General features: G+C 39.7%; 1 protein-coding gene across 12 annotated transcripts in view; it reads left to right on the top strand.

Moving 5' to 3' along the window:
• The window catches only part of scn8ab (sodium channel, voltage gated, type VIII, alpha subunit b), a 48,513-nt gene that overhangs the window by 18,341 nt on the left and 10,585 nt on the right, over nucleotides 1-19,587 (top strand). For 4 of the 12 annotated variants that reach the window (XM_075460876.1, XM_075460878.1, XM_075460877.1 and 1 more), the window contains 16 exons: nucleotides 2,608-2,829; nucleotides 3,035-3,098; nucleotides 4,239-4,380; nucleotides 5,222-5,428; nucleotides 5,519-5,800; nucleotides 7,554-7,910; nucleotides 9,121-9,253; nucleotides 9,520-9,758; nucleotides 11,384-11,557; nucleotides 11,782-12,138; nucleotides 12,243-12,416; nucleotides 12,570-12,866; nucleotides 14,421-14,538; nucleotides 14,697-14,851; nucleotides 15,618-15,791; nucleotides 18,583-18,705. In XM_075460876.1, coding sequence (XP_075316991.1) covers nucleotides 2,608-2,829; nucleotides 3,035-3,098; nucleotides 4,239-4,380; nucleotides 5,222-5,428; nucleotides 5,519-5,800; nucleotides 7,554-7,910; nucleotides 9,121-9,253; nucleotides 9,520-9,758; nucleotides 11,384-11,557; nucleotides 11,782-12,138; nucleotides 12,243-12,416; nucleotides 12,570-12,866; nucleotides 14,421-14,538; nucleotides 14,697-14,851; nucleotides 15,618-15,791; nucleotides 18,583-18,705 — 3,218 coding nt within the window. The remainder of the gene's footprint in view (nucleotides 1-2,607; nucleotides 2,830-3,034; nucleotides 3,099-4,238; nucleotides 4,381-5,221; nucleotides 5,429-5,518; nucleotides 5,801-7,553; nucleotides 7,911-9,120; nucleotides 9,254-9,519; nucleotides 9,759-11,383; nucleotides 11,558-11,781; nucleotides 12,139-12,242; nucleotides 12,417-12,569; nucleotides 12,867-14,420; nucleotides 14,539-14,696; nucleotides 14,852-15,617; nucleotides 15,792-18,582; nucleotides 18,706-19,587) is intronic. The other 8 variants (XM_075460881.1, XM_075460882.1, XM_075460880.1 and 5 more) reach the window with 5 other exon arrangements.

Below are 19,587 nucleotides of genomic sequence, written 5' to 3'. Positions count from 1 at the left end.
AGCCACATTCTTCCTTCTGGAACAGTAGATATATTCTCCGCTGACAGGCTGCTGTTAACTAATCTTAATAGACCAAATATCATTCTGAAATATTTTGTTGAAAAAACACACAAAATGTTCAGTTTTAATCACAATACAACTTCTGCTTTTGCACTAACTAATCATTCATTCATTCTTTTCCCAATTTCACATGCAGTTTATGCAACACGGATACTTGATCAGGGTGAAAAATCAAAACCTCCCCTTTAGGGGTAGGAAAAGATCACGTTGTGGGCTAAATATATGTTGTGTGTGATATTCTTACTCAAAGCACAATATGAGTGAGTAGTGAAGCCCAGATCCTATCAGTGGGCACAGTAGTTAGCTACTGGTCCATACGTCTGACAAGACTATGCAGCGAAAACTCCAAAATAATGCTGATAAAAACAAAGCTGACTGAACTGCTTGTAAAATAATCACACAGACACCATTCATTTACTGTAATTCAGCACTTATCCGCACATCTTTATGTATTGTGCATACATATACACCTACACAACACACAGTGCAGTGCAGTAAGTTCATTGTCCAACATAAACTGCTCACTAGTCCAGTGGGTTAAACCGTCTCAAGGGCTCAGACGGCACCGTGAGAGTAGGACAGGGGGACGCCTGGGCTGGGGACTGTTCTTTTAATTCAAGCAAGGTCATCATCACTGTTTAGACGGGTGATGCTGACAAAGTCCTTTCCTTCAGCCTTGGCGTTTAAATGACCTGCATGCAACCTCTCATTGACTCCAAACTCCACCCCCCACAGGCTCCAAATCTCCCTTGCATGTCCTCTCTCTCTCTCTCTCTTCTTCACTTCTTGCTTCCCCGGCTAAGCCTGGCTCCGTCCACTGTTTGCTGTTTGTGGTGATGCTGTGTTGATTTGTGAGATGCAGCATAATTATCAGCAGAAGTTGTTCAGGGATGTTTCCATAGATGGACAGAAGAAGTGAAAGAAATAGTAAAAAAGGATTTAATTTCTCCTCTCCCTATACATCCTAAATGTAACTGTTGGGGTGACTGCTTTCCTTAAATGGAAAATGCTTTCAAAGATTATTTGTATTTCTTTAGATCTGCTTATTTACACGTATATACTTTATGTTAATCTGTAAAATACCAGTGAAGATGTCTCTTTCTGATGGAAACATCCCATATGGCTTTAATATTTGTTGTGGTGTTCTTTAAAAAAACTGAATTGAATTTCTGTATCTGTGACTCACCTTGATGCGCTATTTCAAAATCAGTGAGTGATTACTACAATATATTTCATATGCTACATAACCACAACTTTATTGCCTCTTGCCATAAATATCTCTTTTTGACAGTTACATTTTCTTCAAAGTACCATGAAATACATCAAGCTCACCAAAACTGAATATTCTGAGAAGACAGCAGACTAAGAACAGTTCTGTCTTTTTATAAAGGACCTGAAAAGTAACATGATACAGCTCGGATTAAATTACTTAGAATGATTTCATAGCTATAGTAAAATTATAGGTATGCACAGTTCTGCCAGATTTAGCTGTTTTTCGTGTGGATGGGGCTTGATCAGACTTGACTGACAATGGTTTGGCCAAATGAGCAATCTACCTATCAACAATCAAAAGGTTCAGATTCAGATTTGCAGATTTACCAAATACAATGAAGACATTTGACAAAACAATACTTATCCAAAATGCTCCCATGATTTTCACTTTGTTGTTGTGTTTTGCACATCGGGGCCACTGCAGTGCAGGGAGGGTACTGCATGTAAATTACAGTTTGGCGACTGAGCCCCACCCGCTTCAAACGAGAGTACAGACAGACCAACAAATCTCTCAAGTGAAAAAAAACAAACTTGTTTCAACATTGGCAGAAAACAATATGAAAGAAACTGGTTGATATAGGAGGCTTTCGTGGCATTTCAAATGCAGCTTCTGCATCTATAACTGTACAGCCATAATTTAGTTCTACCCTATTCATTATTAAAAACAATAGTGGGACTAAGCTTATCAGAGTGAGCATGGAAGGAATAATGGACGTCAACAGCCAAAAGATTAGCACAGAAAAAAAAACACCAAATATCTTTCACACCCCAATATGAACTCTCCTTTATATGCCCTGCTGTCATGCCACTCTGTAGCAATTTGTTATGTTCCTAATAAATAATATTGAAGTTTACATCTACATGATGATATGATAAGCAAGATTTAAAGTCAGGTTTATGTCTATCAGGGTGTAAAACTAATCAGTATGTATGATTGGATGACGCTGAAGCCATTATTCACATGTCTACAGCATTTATATTTTTGAAAGAGCTTGCACAGCATTGAGTCAAATGCAGATATTTAGCACGCAACAAGTATGACATTTTTTCAAGAGTGATTTGAGTCAATTCTGAAATTCCGCCATCAATCCAAAACCAGCTCTTACACAGGCAAAACGATGCCAGACATTTTATTTGTGTTTATCTGTGTATGTGTCTATGTGTGTGAATGTGGATGCCTGTGTGCGTGTGTATGTGAGTGTGTCTGTTTCCATGTATGTGCATTCATGCACATTTGTATGCACGTGTGTGTGCTATGTGTGTGTTAATTCGCAGGTCTGAAGACCATTGTAGGCGCTCTAATCCAATCGGTGAAGAAGCTGTCGGACGTGATGATCTTAACTGTCTTCTGTCTCAGCGTCTTCGCTCTGATTGGACTACAGCTCTTCATGGGGAACCTTCGGAATAAATGTGTATTCTGGCCAATCAATATGACTGCCCAGTACCTGGAAAATGGAACCAGGGGTTTCGACTGGGACAGATATATTATGAACGACTGTAAGTGAAACCTTTGGCATTTAATGAAACTAATGGCATGTGACATATCTGTTAATTCTTTGCACATAGAAATACTTTTTTGAAAAATGCTAAATCTTTCCACCTTGCCAATATGAAATATTAACAAAACATTAACTAATTCAAGTAACAGGTGCTGGCTAAGAATTGTCCTGTTTGTTTCTTTATTTTTTTTTGTATTTCATAGCTAATTTCTACTTCATCCCGGGGATGATAGATGCCCTTATATGTGGAAATAGTTCCGACTCTGGGTGAGTATCTCACCAAATGCCTGCTATATTTGAGTTATGCGAAGTTTTCAAGTCTTCTAATCCTCTGCTGCTAAAGTGTGTCCAAACACAAAACAAGTACATTATTCTGCAAACCTTCAGGACCTCAATGAACACCTGAGAAACAGATATTGGAGCAAGATCTTCTTGATCCCTTTTGCCAATCATTGAGTGCAGATTAATAAAAAAAATTTTTTTTAAATCTGATAATAAGCTAAACCGTAGTCAGACAATGCTACAGCCAGTGGTTTTAGATAATATTTGAGCAAATGAGCTTTCTCCGCATCTTTGCTCTCCACATGACTGTTTACTGGCATGCAGCCAGCTCATTGTGGTCTCTTGCTCACTTTCTCCCAATATGGCACTCTGCGAGTTGATGAGTAATGACCTTCCTCCTTTCCTCCATTGGTACAGACCTTAACACTGCTGTTTAGAATAGGTGCGAACTTATTTGACAGGGTTTTGTGATATCTGCTGGGTAATACCAAGCCTCTCAGCAGCAATGTTGACAAATTATTAAAAGTGAAACTATATGCATCATTACTTAAAAAGACGTGCCTAAAATCCTTGATGAAACGGAGATGCTTTTTCTAGCCAAGCACTTAACCTGTGTGCCATAGGGTACTTATATCGTGATTCCAGGCCTGGAACATGTCAGCAAGTGATGACCATGAGCATTTAATCACTTAGGCACGCCTAAAGTTCCTACATTTAATCTGGCGTATATTTAGGCCAAATATTTTTCAGATATTGAAAAAAAGACAGGAAACTGAAAGGAAAATGTCTGATGTTTTGTTATACATGCAAGAAATCATGTGTTATGATTAATAGATTAAATTATTTTTGAGTCTTGAATACAGTCTAAGCTGTGTAACAAAGCCATGATTCATGAGCAAGACTTGCTTACTCTTGACAAGGTCAATAATATATAATAAATTAATCATTTCAGTATCCTACTCCTACCAGTATACATGAAAACACTCGCTAAGAAATACCTCTTCTCCTGGTTAACTTATAGTTAACCATCTTAGTTTATAGTTTCATCTTAGTTGATGATGCCAATTGTGTTTAGTTTCAGTATAATATTAAAGGGTTTTTTGTATTGCTGTGTTTTCCTTCCAGACGATGTCCAGAGGGCTTTACTTGCATGAAAGCTGGAAGGAACCCCAACTATGGATACACCAGCTTTGACAGCTTTGGATGGGCTTTCCTCACCCTCTTTCGCCTCATGACACAAGACTTCTGGGAAAATCTCTATATGCTGGTAAAGCAGTCTTTTCCCTAATTCTTATTTCTCCACTCCTTGTCTAATTGATATATAAACAACCAGCAGAGACAAGATTGGCCTGTGAAGAAGCTACAGTCATTGCACCTTCTTTCACCCATGGTATATCCCTATATTAAAGCCTCCCCAGTCCTCTACAACTACCTACTCTGTAAGTAGTGCTAATAATTCATCATCTTTGTACCTGAATGAATCAGCAAAAGTGCCTCTCAGCTGCAGCCCCTCAGTTAAATTTGCCCTCTGAATAAAAGGGTGGGGAGGACAGCTGATCAGAAAGGCTGTTGCTAGGATTGTGCGACTTGCCAACAGGATTTTTTTTGTCTTTCAAGCTTAGAAAATATCTTAAGAATATCAGGATCCATAAAGGGGGTTGGATGTGTCACATTTGAAGAATGATAAAAAGCTTTTTAAAATCAACTTTCAGTCAGTCATCATTAAGCCTCTTCATTCTCACCCTAGCCTTCTTACTTTTTGTTACTTTTTTCAGACACAAGTGCATTCAATATATCTGTAATGCAAAACGTGTGTGTGTGTGTGTCTGTGTGTGCGCACATTAAAAAGGGTGGTGTGTGTCTGGAGGCTTTCCTGGAGAAAGCCTTCAATTGGATGTTGAAGCACTAGAAATACTGACCACATACACGTGGTACCTCCTACAAAATGAGAAAGTACTGATTAAAAAAACTCCTAGACCATAAACGGCATCTTAAGATGCATGTCACCTATATTTTGCCAGTTGGACAATCTATTGATTTAAAAAAGATTTCCTTGCATGTCAAATTTCTGGTAGCTTATATATTTTTTTTATGTGTTTTTATCACAGACTCTTCGTGCTGCAGGGAAAACCTACATGGTGTTCTTTGTGCTGGTAATCTTTGTGGGCTCCTTCTACCTGGTGAATCTCATCTTGGCTGTGGTGGCCATGGCTTATGAGGAACAGAACCAGGCCACAATGGAGGAGGCGGAGCAAAAAGAGGCAGAATTCAAGGCTATGCTGGAACAGCTCAAAAGGCAACAGGAGGAGACACAGGTCCGTATCAGTCTTTCTCTCATACGTAAACTCCTTTACCTGTTTTACATGTCTTATACTGATCATGTGTAATTGTTTTTTTCCTCTCAGGCTGCTGCCATAGCAACATCTGCAGCTTCAGTGTCAGAGGCTGCATTAGAGGATGAAGGAGGGGGACACTTGTCTCGCAGTTCCTCTGAGGTCTCCAAGCTGAGCTCCAAGAGTGCCAAAGAGCGCCGCAATCGCAAGAAGAAATGGCGCCAGAAAGAGCAGGAGAAAGAGAAAGGAGACAGTGAGAAGGTAGTTAAGTCTGAGTCAGATGACGGCAGCAAGAGAAGCACCATTCGTTTCCCAGGAAGTCGACTTGGGAGAAAGACGTCTATCATGAACCAGGTACAGTTAGTAGAAAAACTATATATTTCCTTGCATCAGCTTCTGCAAGATGATGTGTTTGATAGATTTCGACAAGGGAACTATATGCTCATAGCTGTTGAGGAAATGAGGGCTTGTCCCAAACATCACAAGCTCAAGCTACAAAGAATCTGACTCCTTGCACCAGTCTTGCAGTCATTTGACTGAATGGGTACGCTTACATACTGCCTGGACGAGGTGTTTAACTGACCCAGAAACTTTCCTTCTTCACTGCAGCCCTCTTCAATTCAGATTTCAGATGAAGTATTATTGAAAGAAAAGATCGTCATCAAAACTAAATGCACTTAGTGGAAAGAAATTACCTCCATGAATGTTACACTAATAAATATGGCATTTTAAAGATCTTATTACTCATTTAATCATTTACTCTGGTGGCTGATTCATATGAAGCTAGTTGTAACTATGTTATATGGGCTGCACCTGCATATTCCTCCTTTTTTGACTTGACTGACTTGGGATGGTTGGTACAACACAAGCAAATTGTGAAATAAACAATGCAGAAAAGATGGGAGATGTATCAGATCCCCAGAGCTGCCTTTAAATACCTTTATTTTTTCAAATGATTTTATATTGTTATTAACCAGAGTGTTTCCGATAGAAATACAGTAAATCATTGCATAAGAGAGGGTGGAACTCAAACTAACCATCAAACATATCATGCTGTTTACACTGACACAAACGCTGTAATCACAGGAGAGGATCCTCCTCCAATGATGCGCAGTACTCACATGAATTCCACCACCGGCTTCCACCACAATCTTCATTGTACCTGGTTGATGTTCACACAGTTGATCATGCTATTCTTGTTAACTGGACTCTGCTTTCTTCCTCCAGAGTTTGTGTTTTGATCTCCATCACTCAGATTGGGTTTTCTAACTCATTCTGTCCTTGTTTGCGTCTCTCTGTGAATAAATGTCATCGGTAAACAGTCAGCTTTCCAATGTACAGAACCACCTTGAGGCTCTTCTGGCCATGTCAGTCAGGATGCTGACTGTGTTGTTTGTTCCAAATAAAGAGCAAGCTTAATTTTGAGATGCCTTGTACTGCCCTCTCTTCTCTGATCAGTCTGTTGTAGTTTGCTTATTCTCAAAGATTTTATTCAACTGGGCTTTCCTTATGAGTTTCAGCTCCAATAAGATGATTGGTTACTTAAAGTCTCCATGAATTTAAGTAGAATATTCAATCATATTCAAATTCACACTATTCTGTGAGTATATTCAACTTATACACCAGTGTCTCGATCAACGATAACAAGAACAAAGTAAATATGTAGGTGTTTTATTTTTAGGTGATTTCCTGTAAAATGTTCCAAAAATACTGATGACTCATTCTGCACTCAGGGGTGTATATCGACTCTATGTGTGATGAAAGGCTTGTTGTTTTGAATGTTGAAAAAAAAATGAAAATTTCTGTTCAATTAGTTTATTCCTATGGAATATTGTTGCAATCTTGGTATCTGTATACAGCCAAAAAGCCAAATATACTGTCTGGTATAAAATTTTACTTCTGGACAAGCAGGACAGCGTATTTTGATTCTTGTGTTTTTATGTTTGGGCTTTTATCCAAACTGCTTTTTTCTTTACTAATTTCTTTTGTCTCTTCTTGGTTTATGTATCCCACCAATTGATTCTATCAGCTATCATAACTGATTAACTCCTGCTGTTTTTGGTAAACCCTTAATTCTCTTTCTCCTCATATATTTCTCCTTCTTCAGTCACTGCTTAGCATCCCTGGCTCACCCTTCATGTCGCGCCACAACAGCCGCAGCAGCATCTTCAGCTTCAAAGGCCGCTCCAAAGACATGGGCTCGGAGAACGAGTTTGCAGACGACGAGCACAGTACAGTGGAGGAGAGCGAAGACCGCCGAGGCTCCCTGTTTATACCTTATCGTCGAAACAGCTACAGTGGCTACAGTCAAGGCTCATCACGGATTCATCCGCTGGCACCTCACTCTGGAGGGAAGAGGAACAGCACAGTGGACTGCAACGGCGTAGTGTCTCTCATCGGTCCTGGGCCCGGCAGACGGCTTCTGCCTGAGGTGAAAATAGATAAGGCAGCCACTGATGACAGTGTAAGGACGTCCATGGGACACCAATACAGTTTAGGCATGATAGTGATGGTGGTGGCCCTGGTCTCTGCAGCTCCTCCTTTACAGCCTCTTCCCCTTGGCTCTTGTTCCTCTTTTCTCTAAACTCAGTCACTCTCTTTTACTTCCCTGAATATCTAGACTCTGTTTGAAAACTTCTCTTTACTTCCACATACACTTAATAATAATCTAATAACCTTCTTCCCTCACTTCTTCTATCTTTAACAACTCCAAAAGACCCTAACAATCTAGAACAATATCCACAAAATAACTGTTACAAACATAATGATTATTTTGTGAAGATCATTCTCTCTTGGTTGCCACTAGACTTTGCTCTAAACCCTCACTGTCATTCATATAGAAACCAAACTATTTAAACAGTTTAAAACCTGCGTACCTTTACTTTTACTTCGACATCTGGACTGATTCTGTTTTCTATCCCAATTTACAGCTTCGCATTTCTTTTTCTTTCTTTTTCTTTCCTTCATCTACACTCTCTTTCTGCTGCTGTTGTTCTCCTTCCTGTCTTTATTTACCCTCTGCTCTTAACCCTGGATGGTGCAAAAACAAACCTGGACCTTTTTTTTCCTGTAACAAAATTTCTCACAATTCTATCTAGCATGGTAGACCTCTCTTTTATTCTCAACCAGTTGATCTGCTTTTGCCTTTTCGCCTCTCCCTAAATATAGCATGGTGTAGCAGCAGATGATGCCTCAAATTTCCCTATGTTGACATGACATGCATGCCTCTGCATGCAGTTTAATCTTGCGATGGTTTTCCACAGTACATGTTGAAGGATTTAGAAATTGTTTTGTAAATTCTCAAATAAATACTGCTATTTTAATGAATTTAGTTTTAGGAGATATTATGAATAAAGATGTTTTTCTGATGATAGTTTGTTTCACATAAAGATACCTAGTTCTCTCTTCTGTTAAATTAAGAGAATTTACTGGATGAATTTGTTATACGGTATACGATATATTGCAGGAAATGCTTCAAGTGAGCAAATTAGATGATCTATTAGAAGTGTTCAGTGTAATTTGCAGATTTAGTGTAAAGGAATGTGTCAGTCATTTATTTTGTTTTCCGAGCAGAAAATGGATTTAAGATTTTTTTGGAGCATTCGTTTTAAAGTGCGTTTGAGGATCTGTTCCCTAGTATCTCAGAGTGACATCTTATGTTTCTTTGAGGACAGACCACAGACGTGGAGATTAAGAAGAAACACTCCGGCTCTCTCATGGTATCTGTGGATCAGCTCAACTCCTCCTTCAAAGGAAAGGACCGTGCTAATAGTCAGATGAGCGTGGTCACTAACACACTGTTAGAGGGTACGTCTTGTTCACATGTTTTCCCTTTCCCTTGTGAAAATGGTATAATCCTTGGCCATTAAATGTTCAATGAACAGTATCTCTATAAATGTGTACATTAAATATAGTGGGAATAGCTTGTGGGCTAGTGCTGTCTCGCAAATGCTGTATGAGTTTGGATTTTATTTACACATAACTGAAAAATTATTACAACCATGTTTGCTCTATATCTTTATTTATAGTTAGGGTTAAACGTCACTCTTTTGTCTTTTTCATGTCTTTTGTAGAGTTGGAAGAGTCTCAGAGGAAGTGTCCTCCCTGCTGGTACAAGTTTGCTAACATATTCCTCATCTGGGAGTGCTTCCCCCTGTGGCTCAAGATCAAGCACATAGTCTACTTGATTGTCATGGACCCATTTGTTGACCTGGCCATCACCATCTGCATTGTGCTCAACACCCTTTTCATGGCTATGGAGCACTACCCCATGACAGAGGAATTTGAAGGCGTCCTGTCTGTTGGCAACCTGGTGAGAAACTGTTATACCCTTTTTTGGCTTTCATGCGCTACTACTGTTTACTTTTGTATTTTTTGTTCCTGCATGAACCCCATTATCCCCCCAGGAGTAACAGAGGCATTGCAGATTTTGCTAACGTAACCTTAAAGCAATTCATCAATGCATCATTTAATACGTGCACTTAAGAGCTCACGCGCTGACCATATACAGTTATCAGATGGGGTCTCATTAAAGATTTATTTGCATTTTAATGTCGCCATCTATCCTGCTCCCCTGTCTCTCATCACTTCCACTTAGATCACTTATCCTTTGTCTATTGCATCCCGATTCCCAAAACTTTGCTGAACTGTCTGATTGACCTGTCAAAGTCTTTCTCACTTACAGTATAGGTATACCTCCATACACAGACATGTATGGGGCTGTTCAGGAATGCGTTGGCAGGGTATATATGAATCTCATCTGTAGCAGACATTTTTAATTTGTCAGTGCTCTGACCTTGCTTTCAAATATCATTGTAGCACAGCTGTCTGAGTGCAGTGCGATTGGCTCTGTGTCAGCACTAAGACAGGAAATGAGGTCATTGGCACTGTTATGCCGTCCAGAGTGAAACAGGAATTTAACTCAGTCTACGTAGAATGTTGGATGGTGCAGTGTGAATCATTGGGTGTCCTCTGCAGCACTGACTGAACACTTGATTAGCTGTTTGGTTAATGGTAGGGAAAAGGCTCAGAAATACAAAGCACTTTATAGTAAATTGAAAATAGTACAAAGATGGCATATCAGTGGAAGTTTTGTAACTCTTAAAATACTGTATATATTTTTTTTTATTTGATACCAGCATCACTATTTCAGAAAGCTGGGACAGGAGCAACAAAAGACAGCAAAAATCAAACAGAAAAGAAAAAATGGTGGAGCTGCTCACAACTAATTAGGTTAACTGTCATGTTTGAAAAGAGCCCGCCAGAGAGGCTAAGTATTTTACAGTAAAGATGGGGAGCGGTTCACTATTCTGTAAAAGGCTTCATGGGCAGCAATTGCAATGATTTTAGAAAACTTTTTTTTTTCAGTGGAAAAAAACAATCCTGGCATAAACTTTCAGAGAATCCAGATAAATCTCGGTACACGAGATAAGAAGTTTTATCAATTATCAGATGGGGGTGCACAAGGCATGAAGAACTTGTACATCTTTGAAGACACTATTGATGGGGAATGATAAGGAGCATTTTCTGCCATTAGGAAAAGGTCTTTCTTATTTCAGCAAGACAACACCAAACCACATTTTGCACGTATCACAACAGAATTACTCTCTAATGATAGCGTCTATGTGCTAAACTGACCTGTCTGCAGTGAAGACCTGGCACCCACTGAAAAGATTAGGTAAATCATGAAAAGAAAAGCATGACAGAAGATGCCCTGACCTGTTGAGCAACTTAAGTTCTGTATCGGGCAATAATGAAAAAAACAAACAAAAGAAAGCCTTTTTACAGAACTAAATGGAGTCACCGGTAGTCCCACCAAATCCCTGTAAAATCCCATTAGTTTACATTAGCTTCATTTGATTTTGTAAATCAAAAATGATCAAGTGACTGCAGTCTAGACCCATTTTAAACTTTGTTTTATTCTGCATGTATCTACAGGTTTTCACCGGCATCTTTGCTGGGGAGATGTTTGCCAAGCTGGTTGCCATGGATCCCTACTACTACTTCCAAGAAGGCTGGAACTGCTTTGATGGTTTCATTGTGACCCTGAGTTTGGTTGAGCTGGGATTGGCTGATGTGGAGGGTCTTTCAGTTCTCAGGTCTTTCCGATTGGTGAGTGGAAAAGAGGCAAAAGAGGAAAAGAGGAAGAGACATGTGCTGGCAATGTCTCAGCATATATTATTCATATGAGATGAACGTGTCAGTCGTAATCAAATTTATTTCACCCAGTTTAGCTGAGTTTAAGCCTTGATGCAGTTTTGTAAATAATAAACCATTATTACAATGTTTTTTAAATGCAAAATCGAAAATCGTCGTGTTTTCTGTTTTCCTTGTAGTTAAGAGTGTTCAAACTCGCCAAATCATGGCCCACCCTCAACATGCTGATCAAGATCATTGGCAACTCAGTAGGAGCTCTGGGTAACTTGACCCTGGTGTTGGCCATCATTGTATTCATCTTTGCCGTGGTGGGCATGCAGCTGTTTGGCAAAAGCTACAAGGACTGCGTGTGTAAGATTGCACTAGACTGTGAGCTGCCACGCTGGCACATGCACGACTTCTTTCACTCCTTCCTGATTGTGTTCAGAGTGTTGTGCGGGGAGTGGATTGAAACCATGTGGGACTGTATGGAGGTGGCGGGGCAGGGTATGTGCCTAATTGTCTTCATGATGGTCATGGTCATTGGAAACCTTGTGGTAAGAAATGATACATATTATATAGTGTACATGCTACAAAGATATAGTAGCTTCGATGAATTGTGGGTGCAAGGGTTTCAGATTTTGTGATGTTTTTTCTTGAGGTTCTGAACTTGTTCCTGGCCCTGCTGCTGAGCTCATTCAGTGCAGACAACCTTGCTGCCACAGATGATGATGGTGAGCCCAACAACCTCCAGCTTGCTGTTGCACGCATTAAGATAGGGATTGCGTGGTTTAAGGTCAACTCCCGGCTCTTTATAGCCACAGTGCTCAAAAAGGTACCTCATGATATTATACATATATAAATGAGTAGCTCATGATTGTTTGACTTGACTGTTGTCAGATGAATGTGTGTCTGTCAGACAGCTCGATGATGGTATTCATGTTTTCTAATTGAGTCTTTCTTCATCCTATTTTGCCACTCCGACTAGCAGCCAATAGAGGATGAACAGAAGCCTCTGGATGAAATGTATGAGAAGAAGCTCAACTGCATTGCAAACCACACAGTGGACATCAACCGTGAGCTGGACTATCCTAAAAATGGCAACGGCACCACCAGCGGCATTGGAAGCAGTGTGGGAAAGTACATGATTGATGAGGACTACATGTCCTTCATCCACAACCCCAACCTCACTGTGTGTGTTCCTATTGCTGTTGGCGAGTCGGACTTTGAAAACCTTAATACAGAGGACTTCAGCAGTGAATCGGATGTGGAAAACAGTAAAGATGTGAGTAGAAAGGATTTCTGAGAGTGTCAGAATGGCATCAGTGCTGTGCTTTGCTGATCGTTTGAGTGAAGTGTAGCCCACCAGAGAGGAACAATGTTGCGCTTTTACTTTGAAAACCTGGGGCCAATTCAGGCATTGCTGTGGTAATGTCTGTGTTTATTAACTTAATTACAAATTAAGTTATTTTCAGTACATACAGTACATGCTTATCAAAAACTTGACATCATCAAATGATATAAGGGAAACAAAACTAGTCTAAGCTGCCACATAGAAAACATTTAGCTTACCTGACATTTCAGAACATCCATTTAGACAGGAGCACTGTAACACGGATGCTGAGTGCTGAGCATGCAGACAAAGACAGTAAGCGGACAGAGACGAGTCCGACAAAGCGACAGAAAGAGAAACGTTGTCTACTGTTCATTATCAATGTAGGAGAAGGACAAGCCAGATCCTAAGCTTGTAAAGACGTACGATACGCAGGTCACCTTGACCTCGTTTGTTGTAAGCAGACAGAGAATAAAACAGCTGCATCACTACTGTATCTGCACCAGGTTCAAATTCCATAGGGCTCCCTCAACCGACCACACAACCACCTTCTCTGCACCACATCCAACCAGAGGGCACACTGCAGGGAGAAAATGCACAGAGAGCTGCTAACAACCAGTCAGAAAAACAGGGATCCAACTGGCTGTTTAAGAAAAGATAGTAAGATGAAGAATGCGTTCCTTTTGTGACGGTTTGATTTCATATAGTGCAATATCGTTCTCTTGCCTGTGTGGGCATACTTTACCAGAATAAGGTTTCTGTCATGCTGGTTTTTCAATAGTTTCTCCTGCATCTGCTTTGTTCCTGTCTAAATATGATATGATTTATTTATAAAGCTGAGCTTCACTAAGCTGTGGCGTTAAGATTCAAGAGCAAGAGCCTTCATTCTTGATACAACTTATTGTAGCGCTGATGGAAATTAGGTATAGATGTTTACGCTGTAGAACTGGGCTTTGGATTGGGCTGCAGTTGACATAAATTCATTTTTCACGTGACTCTTTCTTAGTTTTCTGGTTTAGTGTTGGGTGTATACCTTGGTGGAGTCAAACAACTTGAAAATGACACTTTGTCCTTTTGGATAAACGTTATCCATCATTATAATTAATCAACTGAATATCAAGTGAAGCAATTGATCTAAGTTGTTTTAACCATACTTTACCATAGTTCACTCTCTCATAAGAAATAGAAGAATCCTTTATGACTGAGGAATCTATAGGATAGCAATGGCCATCATTAACAGTGTAATCAATTACTGGTCAGATTTACTGTTATTCTTTTCATGGTACTTTCTTAATAACGCTGCAGAAAACATCTTGGCGGAAGGAAAAACAGCTATTATACATGGCTGCAACATGTATACCTCTTGCACTAAATCATGGCATGCATTTAAACCCACAGGGGCATTAGAGTAATGGCTGTGTGCCGCATACATACTATACTGTATGCCTTCAGCATCTAACATCCAAAGAGCAATTCAGAGGTTGATTGTGGTCCTTTTTGTCCTAGCTGGATGACACCAGTTCGTCTGAGGGCAGCACAATTGACATCAAGCCTGATGTGGAGGAAGTGGCAGTGGTTGAAGTTGTGGAGGAATACCTTGACCCAGATGCCTGCTGGACTGATGGTACATGGTGACAATTATCTTACTTTGTAGTTAATACTGTAAGAACTGAGAAGATGAGCAGATGTCAGCTACTACCAACATGGTATATCCTATATCGTGTCTTTGCTGCGAGTCACAATACATCTGCTTCAGCAGTAATGCTTTTATTTGTCATGCAGAATGTATAGCCAAATACAAGTGCTGTGATGTCCCCATCACTCACGGCTGGGGAAAACACTGGTGGTTTCTGAGGAAGACCTGCTACCTGATCGTAGAACACACCTGGTTTGAAACCCTCATCATCTTTATGATCCTGCTCAGTAGTGGAGCCCTGGTAAACGCACAAGAAAACAGAAACTCACACACAGACACACACACACACACACACACACACACACACAAGAGTGCCTGTTTCATTCACTCATTATTATAATGAAGCTCATCAAAGCAGACTTGGGTTTACACCATTATGACCTTTGTAAGCAAAATCATGTTAGCAGCAGTCGGTAAAATACATAAAGAGAAAATGTAAAAAAATGTAAAAAGATGCAGGCGGACATTCATTTAGTGAAGGTAAACTTTTTCTAAGGAAGTGGGCAGGCAACAGCATCTTCTGCAGTTATTCTGCAGCTGCGCTTGATATTATTGTTGCTAATGGACAGCAAAGTGCTGTAATGCACCAACCTTTCAACCAGAGGAAATCCAGCTTAGGTTTGCAGCTTTCTATAGAGAAAAGGCCTGTGGCCAAATGTAAACACTTATGTGCTGAAGAATGGATATGGAGGATATGGAGGGAGCTGTCAGTCGTCTTTTTTCTGCCATCAACTACTTCTTCTTTAACTATGTACAGAACACATTTTCAAAGATAAACAGGCATACTAGCCACTTTGCATAATTCAACACAAGTAAATGGGATATAGGAGGAGATCCAAAAGTGTGGCACCTTTCTTTCAAAAATTCATTTCTTGCTTTCTTGGTTGCTATAGATTCAACACAATTTTCATAAGTTTTATGCAAGTAAAGAATTAAGTGTAGTGAGGCATATATCATAGTTTAATTACTGTCCCCTGTATGTTTCATGCCTCTTCACTACTCTTTAGGCCTTTGAGGATGTTTACATTGAACAGAGGAAGACTGTCAAAATCATTCTGGAGTATGCGGATCGGGTTTTCACCTATATCTTCATCCTGGAGATGTTGCTAAAATGGGTGGCTTATGGCTTCGTCAAGTACTTCACGAATGCCTGGTGCTGGTTAGACTTCTTCATCGTGGATGTAAGTATACGTGCATTCTGTTGTTCACATACAAATAATGTGTTTTAAGACCACAGCATCAAAAGCAATACACGGATTTTGCAGAAAGCCTTACAAGTCCATTGCAACATCAAGCAAGACTGAGCAGTAACATTTCCAGAGCATATGGAAGAAATATTCTTTTGTTGTAAGCAGATATGCTGTAACATTGAATCTAACAGAAACACAAAATATACACTTTGTTTTTTGAGTTCTAGGTTTCTTGTGTTATCGGATATTTGTCACTCAGTTTTCAGCATGTCATATGAAACATTCAAAAATGTGTTAAATAAAGGGGCTCATTTCATGACAATAACATCAATAATGAAATTTGATCAAAAAATGGGCCATGGCATCAACTCTCCAGAGTAACTGATCTATTATGAATGGGGTAAAATGAATTAATTTTTTGTCTGTCTCTTTTTTGCAGACGTTGATCAAATCAGTCAGGGTCAGTCAGGGATAGACTCTCATCTATCCCTTGATCTAAAAGCTGGAGTACAATACAGTTCTCATCGGGTCATGGCCTAAGAAACATTTCCTATTTTCAGTCGGCATTTTGTAGAAACGCCAGCAGCCATAGGAATTTAGATTTTACGTGACATGAATGGTAAATACATACAAGGAATGCTTCCTCACACTGCTCCATATCAGTGCCATGGCTTAGATACACTACAGCATCGCAGACAAAGTTAATATCTTTAAATCCTAGTATATTTCCAAGTTCCTGCAGTTTTTTTCCCCACTTGAGAATTACTGTAGCTCACATAAGATATGTTGTTTTCTGTCATTTGTGCATGATGTTTTTCTGACTTGATTTTTTCCCCTGTACCTTTATTTGAAAAGGGAGAATTGAGGAAGTGATACTTTTGTGGCTCACGTGTTGTTTAACAGTGTTCTTAACTGTTGTGGTGTTGTCATGCAGTGAAGAAGAAGTTTATGGAAAATATGTTGTGGCTTTAGAGATCACCTGTTCTGAGAAAAACTATTGTATTCTACCACTGAATTGCTGAATGAGGGATAGTCGATAACAAATCAAGTCCTCTCTACTATAAAGCTTTGTGAATGACCTTTACACATGTCTGATTTTTCTTGACAAACTACCTGTTTAGTTTAAAAATTATTTAAAAAATCATTTGAATCACTTCTTTGGACATTTTCTAAAATGTATTCATTCTCTTCTCAGAAGAATGAGCCTCTCTGTCTGTATTTGTGTCTGTTTGTTTGTCCGTTCATTGCTTTTCTTGCCAATCTAATGCCCTTTATAATTGGTGGCTAAATATTTTTTTATAACTGCAGTTCTATCCTTTTATACTTTCACAATAGTGAGAGGTACACTATCAGACAAGTCAATTTCAGTCAAACAAAAAGACGCCCTGATAGCCACTCTAAGCCCACTGAAACCTCCCATAAAAGCCTTGTACAGGATCATGATATACAGTTAACTACTGCTGGCCCAAAATCCTCCAAGTTAGGCTGCTTTAAAAAAAAAAAAGCCCTGCTTTTCAGGGCTGTCTTATCAGCAAATCCTTCATTGCATGAGTGGTTTAACTCTATGGCACCCTCATTCTTTGATGAGAATCCACACATCTGCAGACTTTCTTGAAGGAGTTGCCCATAGTTCACAGTGAAGTTGTCAATAATAATAATTAAACGTTGTTGTTCTGACCCCCCCAAAATATTCTCAAAACAAACGGTTTACCTGTATGTGACAGTCTTCAGCTTCTAGCTGTTCTAGTTACTTAATGCTTTAGTTTTCATGCTTTAGTTTTTGGGGGTTTCTCTGTCAGATTAAAACAACTTTCTTTTCACTAGAAAAAAAAGAATAAAATCAAACGTTTGAGGTAGAAAATGAAAGAAGTTGAACTGGAACAGAACAGTCATGGATTCAAATTATCGCCTCTCAATATGTTACTGTCCTCATTTATCGAGGTCTACGTCCTACAATATAGATAGTTATAAATTCTAATAGAAAAAACAGATTCTTCAATTAACGTGTTCCTGATTCTCCTACATGAACTCTCAGGTCAATGAAAATCTTAGTTTATTATTCATCCTCTACCCTAATACTGACCTATACTCTCTCTCACAGCAGGTGCCTATAACTGTGTCTCTCTTTAAGTTAAGAGAGACATTGTGCAGCTGTCGAGAGGGACTGAGAGGTCGGTGTGTGGGGGTCCAGGGTAAGGTTTGTGTGCTGTGGTGGGGCTCCTACTTTCACAGGTTATCCTCTCTTCTAACCCTGAAAGTTGTCCTCAACCCCCTGGGTTTTCTCTCCCTCTTTAAGTAAAACGCCCTCTGGTGTGGAAGCTGTACTGTTTCGTACTGTGTACTGTGTGTATATTATTGTGTCACATTGATTTAGTGTTTGTGAACACATCTCTCCTCTAATTTATCCCTTCGTTTGACTCTCTTCTCTTCCTCTCACTGTGTCAACCACAAGTTTCTTTCCAGGTGTGCTCACCGTGCTGTTAAGCTGGTTATCACGCTAGACTGGCTTGCCAAACTAAACCAAACGCAAACAAGGGCAAACACATTTTAAAAACAGGGTGCACTTTATTGACCTCTGTATTCTGTAATAACCTTGTTTAACCTTTATGTTATAGAAATATTCTTACACATAAAACTTTTTTGTACTTATCTAAATGTAATCATTCAGCCATCCTTACAGCTGACATAGGGTCCGCCTTTCTCTCTATATCCCCTCTAACTGTGTGGGCTCTTTCTTTCTTTGCTTCTGTCTTTCCTTCTCCCTCTGTCCCTATCTGTCTAGGTGTCTATAGTCAGCCTTATAGCTAATGCTTTGGGCTACTCCGATCTAGGGCCGATTAAATCTCTCAGGACACTGAGAGCCTTGAGACCCCTCAGGGCCCTGTCACGTTTTGAAGGGATGAGGGTAAGACCTAAGACACCAGACAGCTGGTCTTTTTGCATGCCAAGTAAATAAAAGCATTCACGCATGCAAGAGATGGCAGAATAAAAAAAATCTTTAATATCTCTCTGAAGGCTGGGGGGGAATTTTTCTAGTAGCCCCTTTAATCAGTGAGAAGCTTTTTTGCATGGACGCAGATCATCTCAGATGGTCGAAATGCATCTGATTTGATTTATCATATTTCATTTCATATATGATAAATTTAGCGTTATGTTAAGGCTACTAGGAATGACTTATCCATGAAGAATATTACCCAAAACAAGAGTCTAACCACTCTCTCTACCTGAATGATGCAGCACATTTCAATAAAAACTCAGCTCTGTTCAGTGCCAGCTGAGAAACAACCAGAGGATGGTATGAACTGTCACACCAAAGTATTTCAACGGGAACCACAGGACAGGGTTATTATTGACTGAAATGCAATCTGTGCAAGGCGACCACTATCTGTTTGAGTGTTTCTGAGGTGCAGAGTGCCCCTGCTGTCACATGAGGGACAAATGAACAGATATGGAAATCTGTGCACATGGTCACTAAAAAGCTTTGTTCACATTAATTTAACTGTGTGCACACAGTTTAGCAGTGTGCGTAGAAATTCCACAAAAATCCTTCTGATACTAGGTGACCCCTGGAGGATTCGGCACTGAGTTTTGCCTGAAAAAGCTGAGAAATTTATTTTCCCACAATGATAAGACAGTTCACTTCTGAGTGTCACTTAAAACGTGTGATGGGTCGGATCAGCCTCTGGTTGTTGTAGGGCAGAAAAAAAAGGAAAAAAAAATCTTGTTCGTCTCTAGGCTCAGCATCTTCTGAATTTTGCTCTGCCTCCAGTGTCCTGTTATCTGATCT

Source organism: Odontesthes bonariensis, chromosome 3 (genome assembly GCF_027942865.1).
Source record: "Odontesthes bonariensis isolate fOdoBon6 chromosome 3, fOdoBon6.hap1, whole genome shotgun sequence".
Lineage (NCBI taxonomy): Eukaryota > Metazoa > Chordata > Actinopteri > Atheriniformes > Atherinopsidae > Odontesthes > Odontesthes bonariensis.
This window is presented reverse-complemented; position numbering and strand designations above follow the sequence as displayed.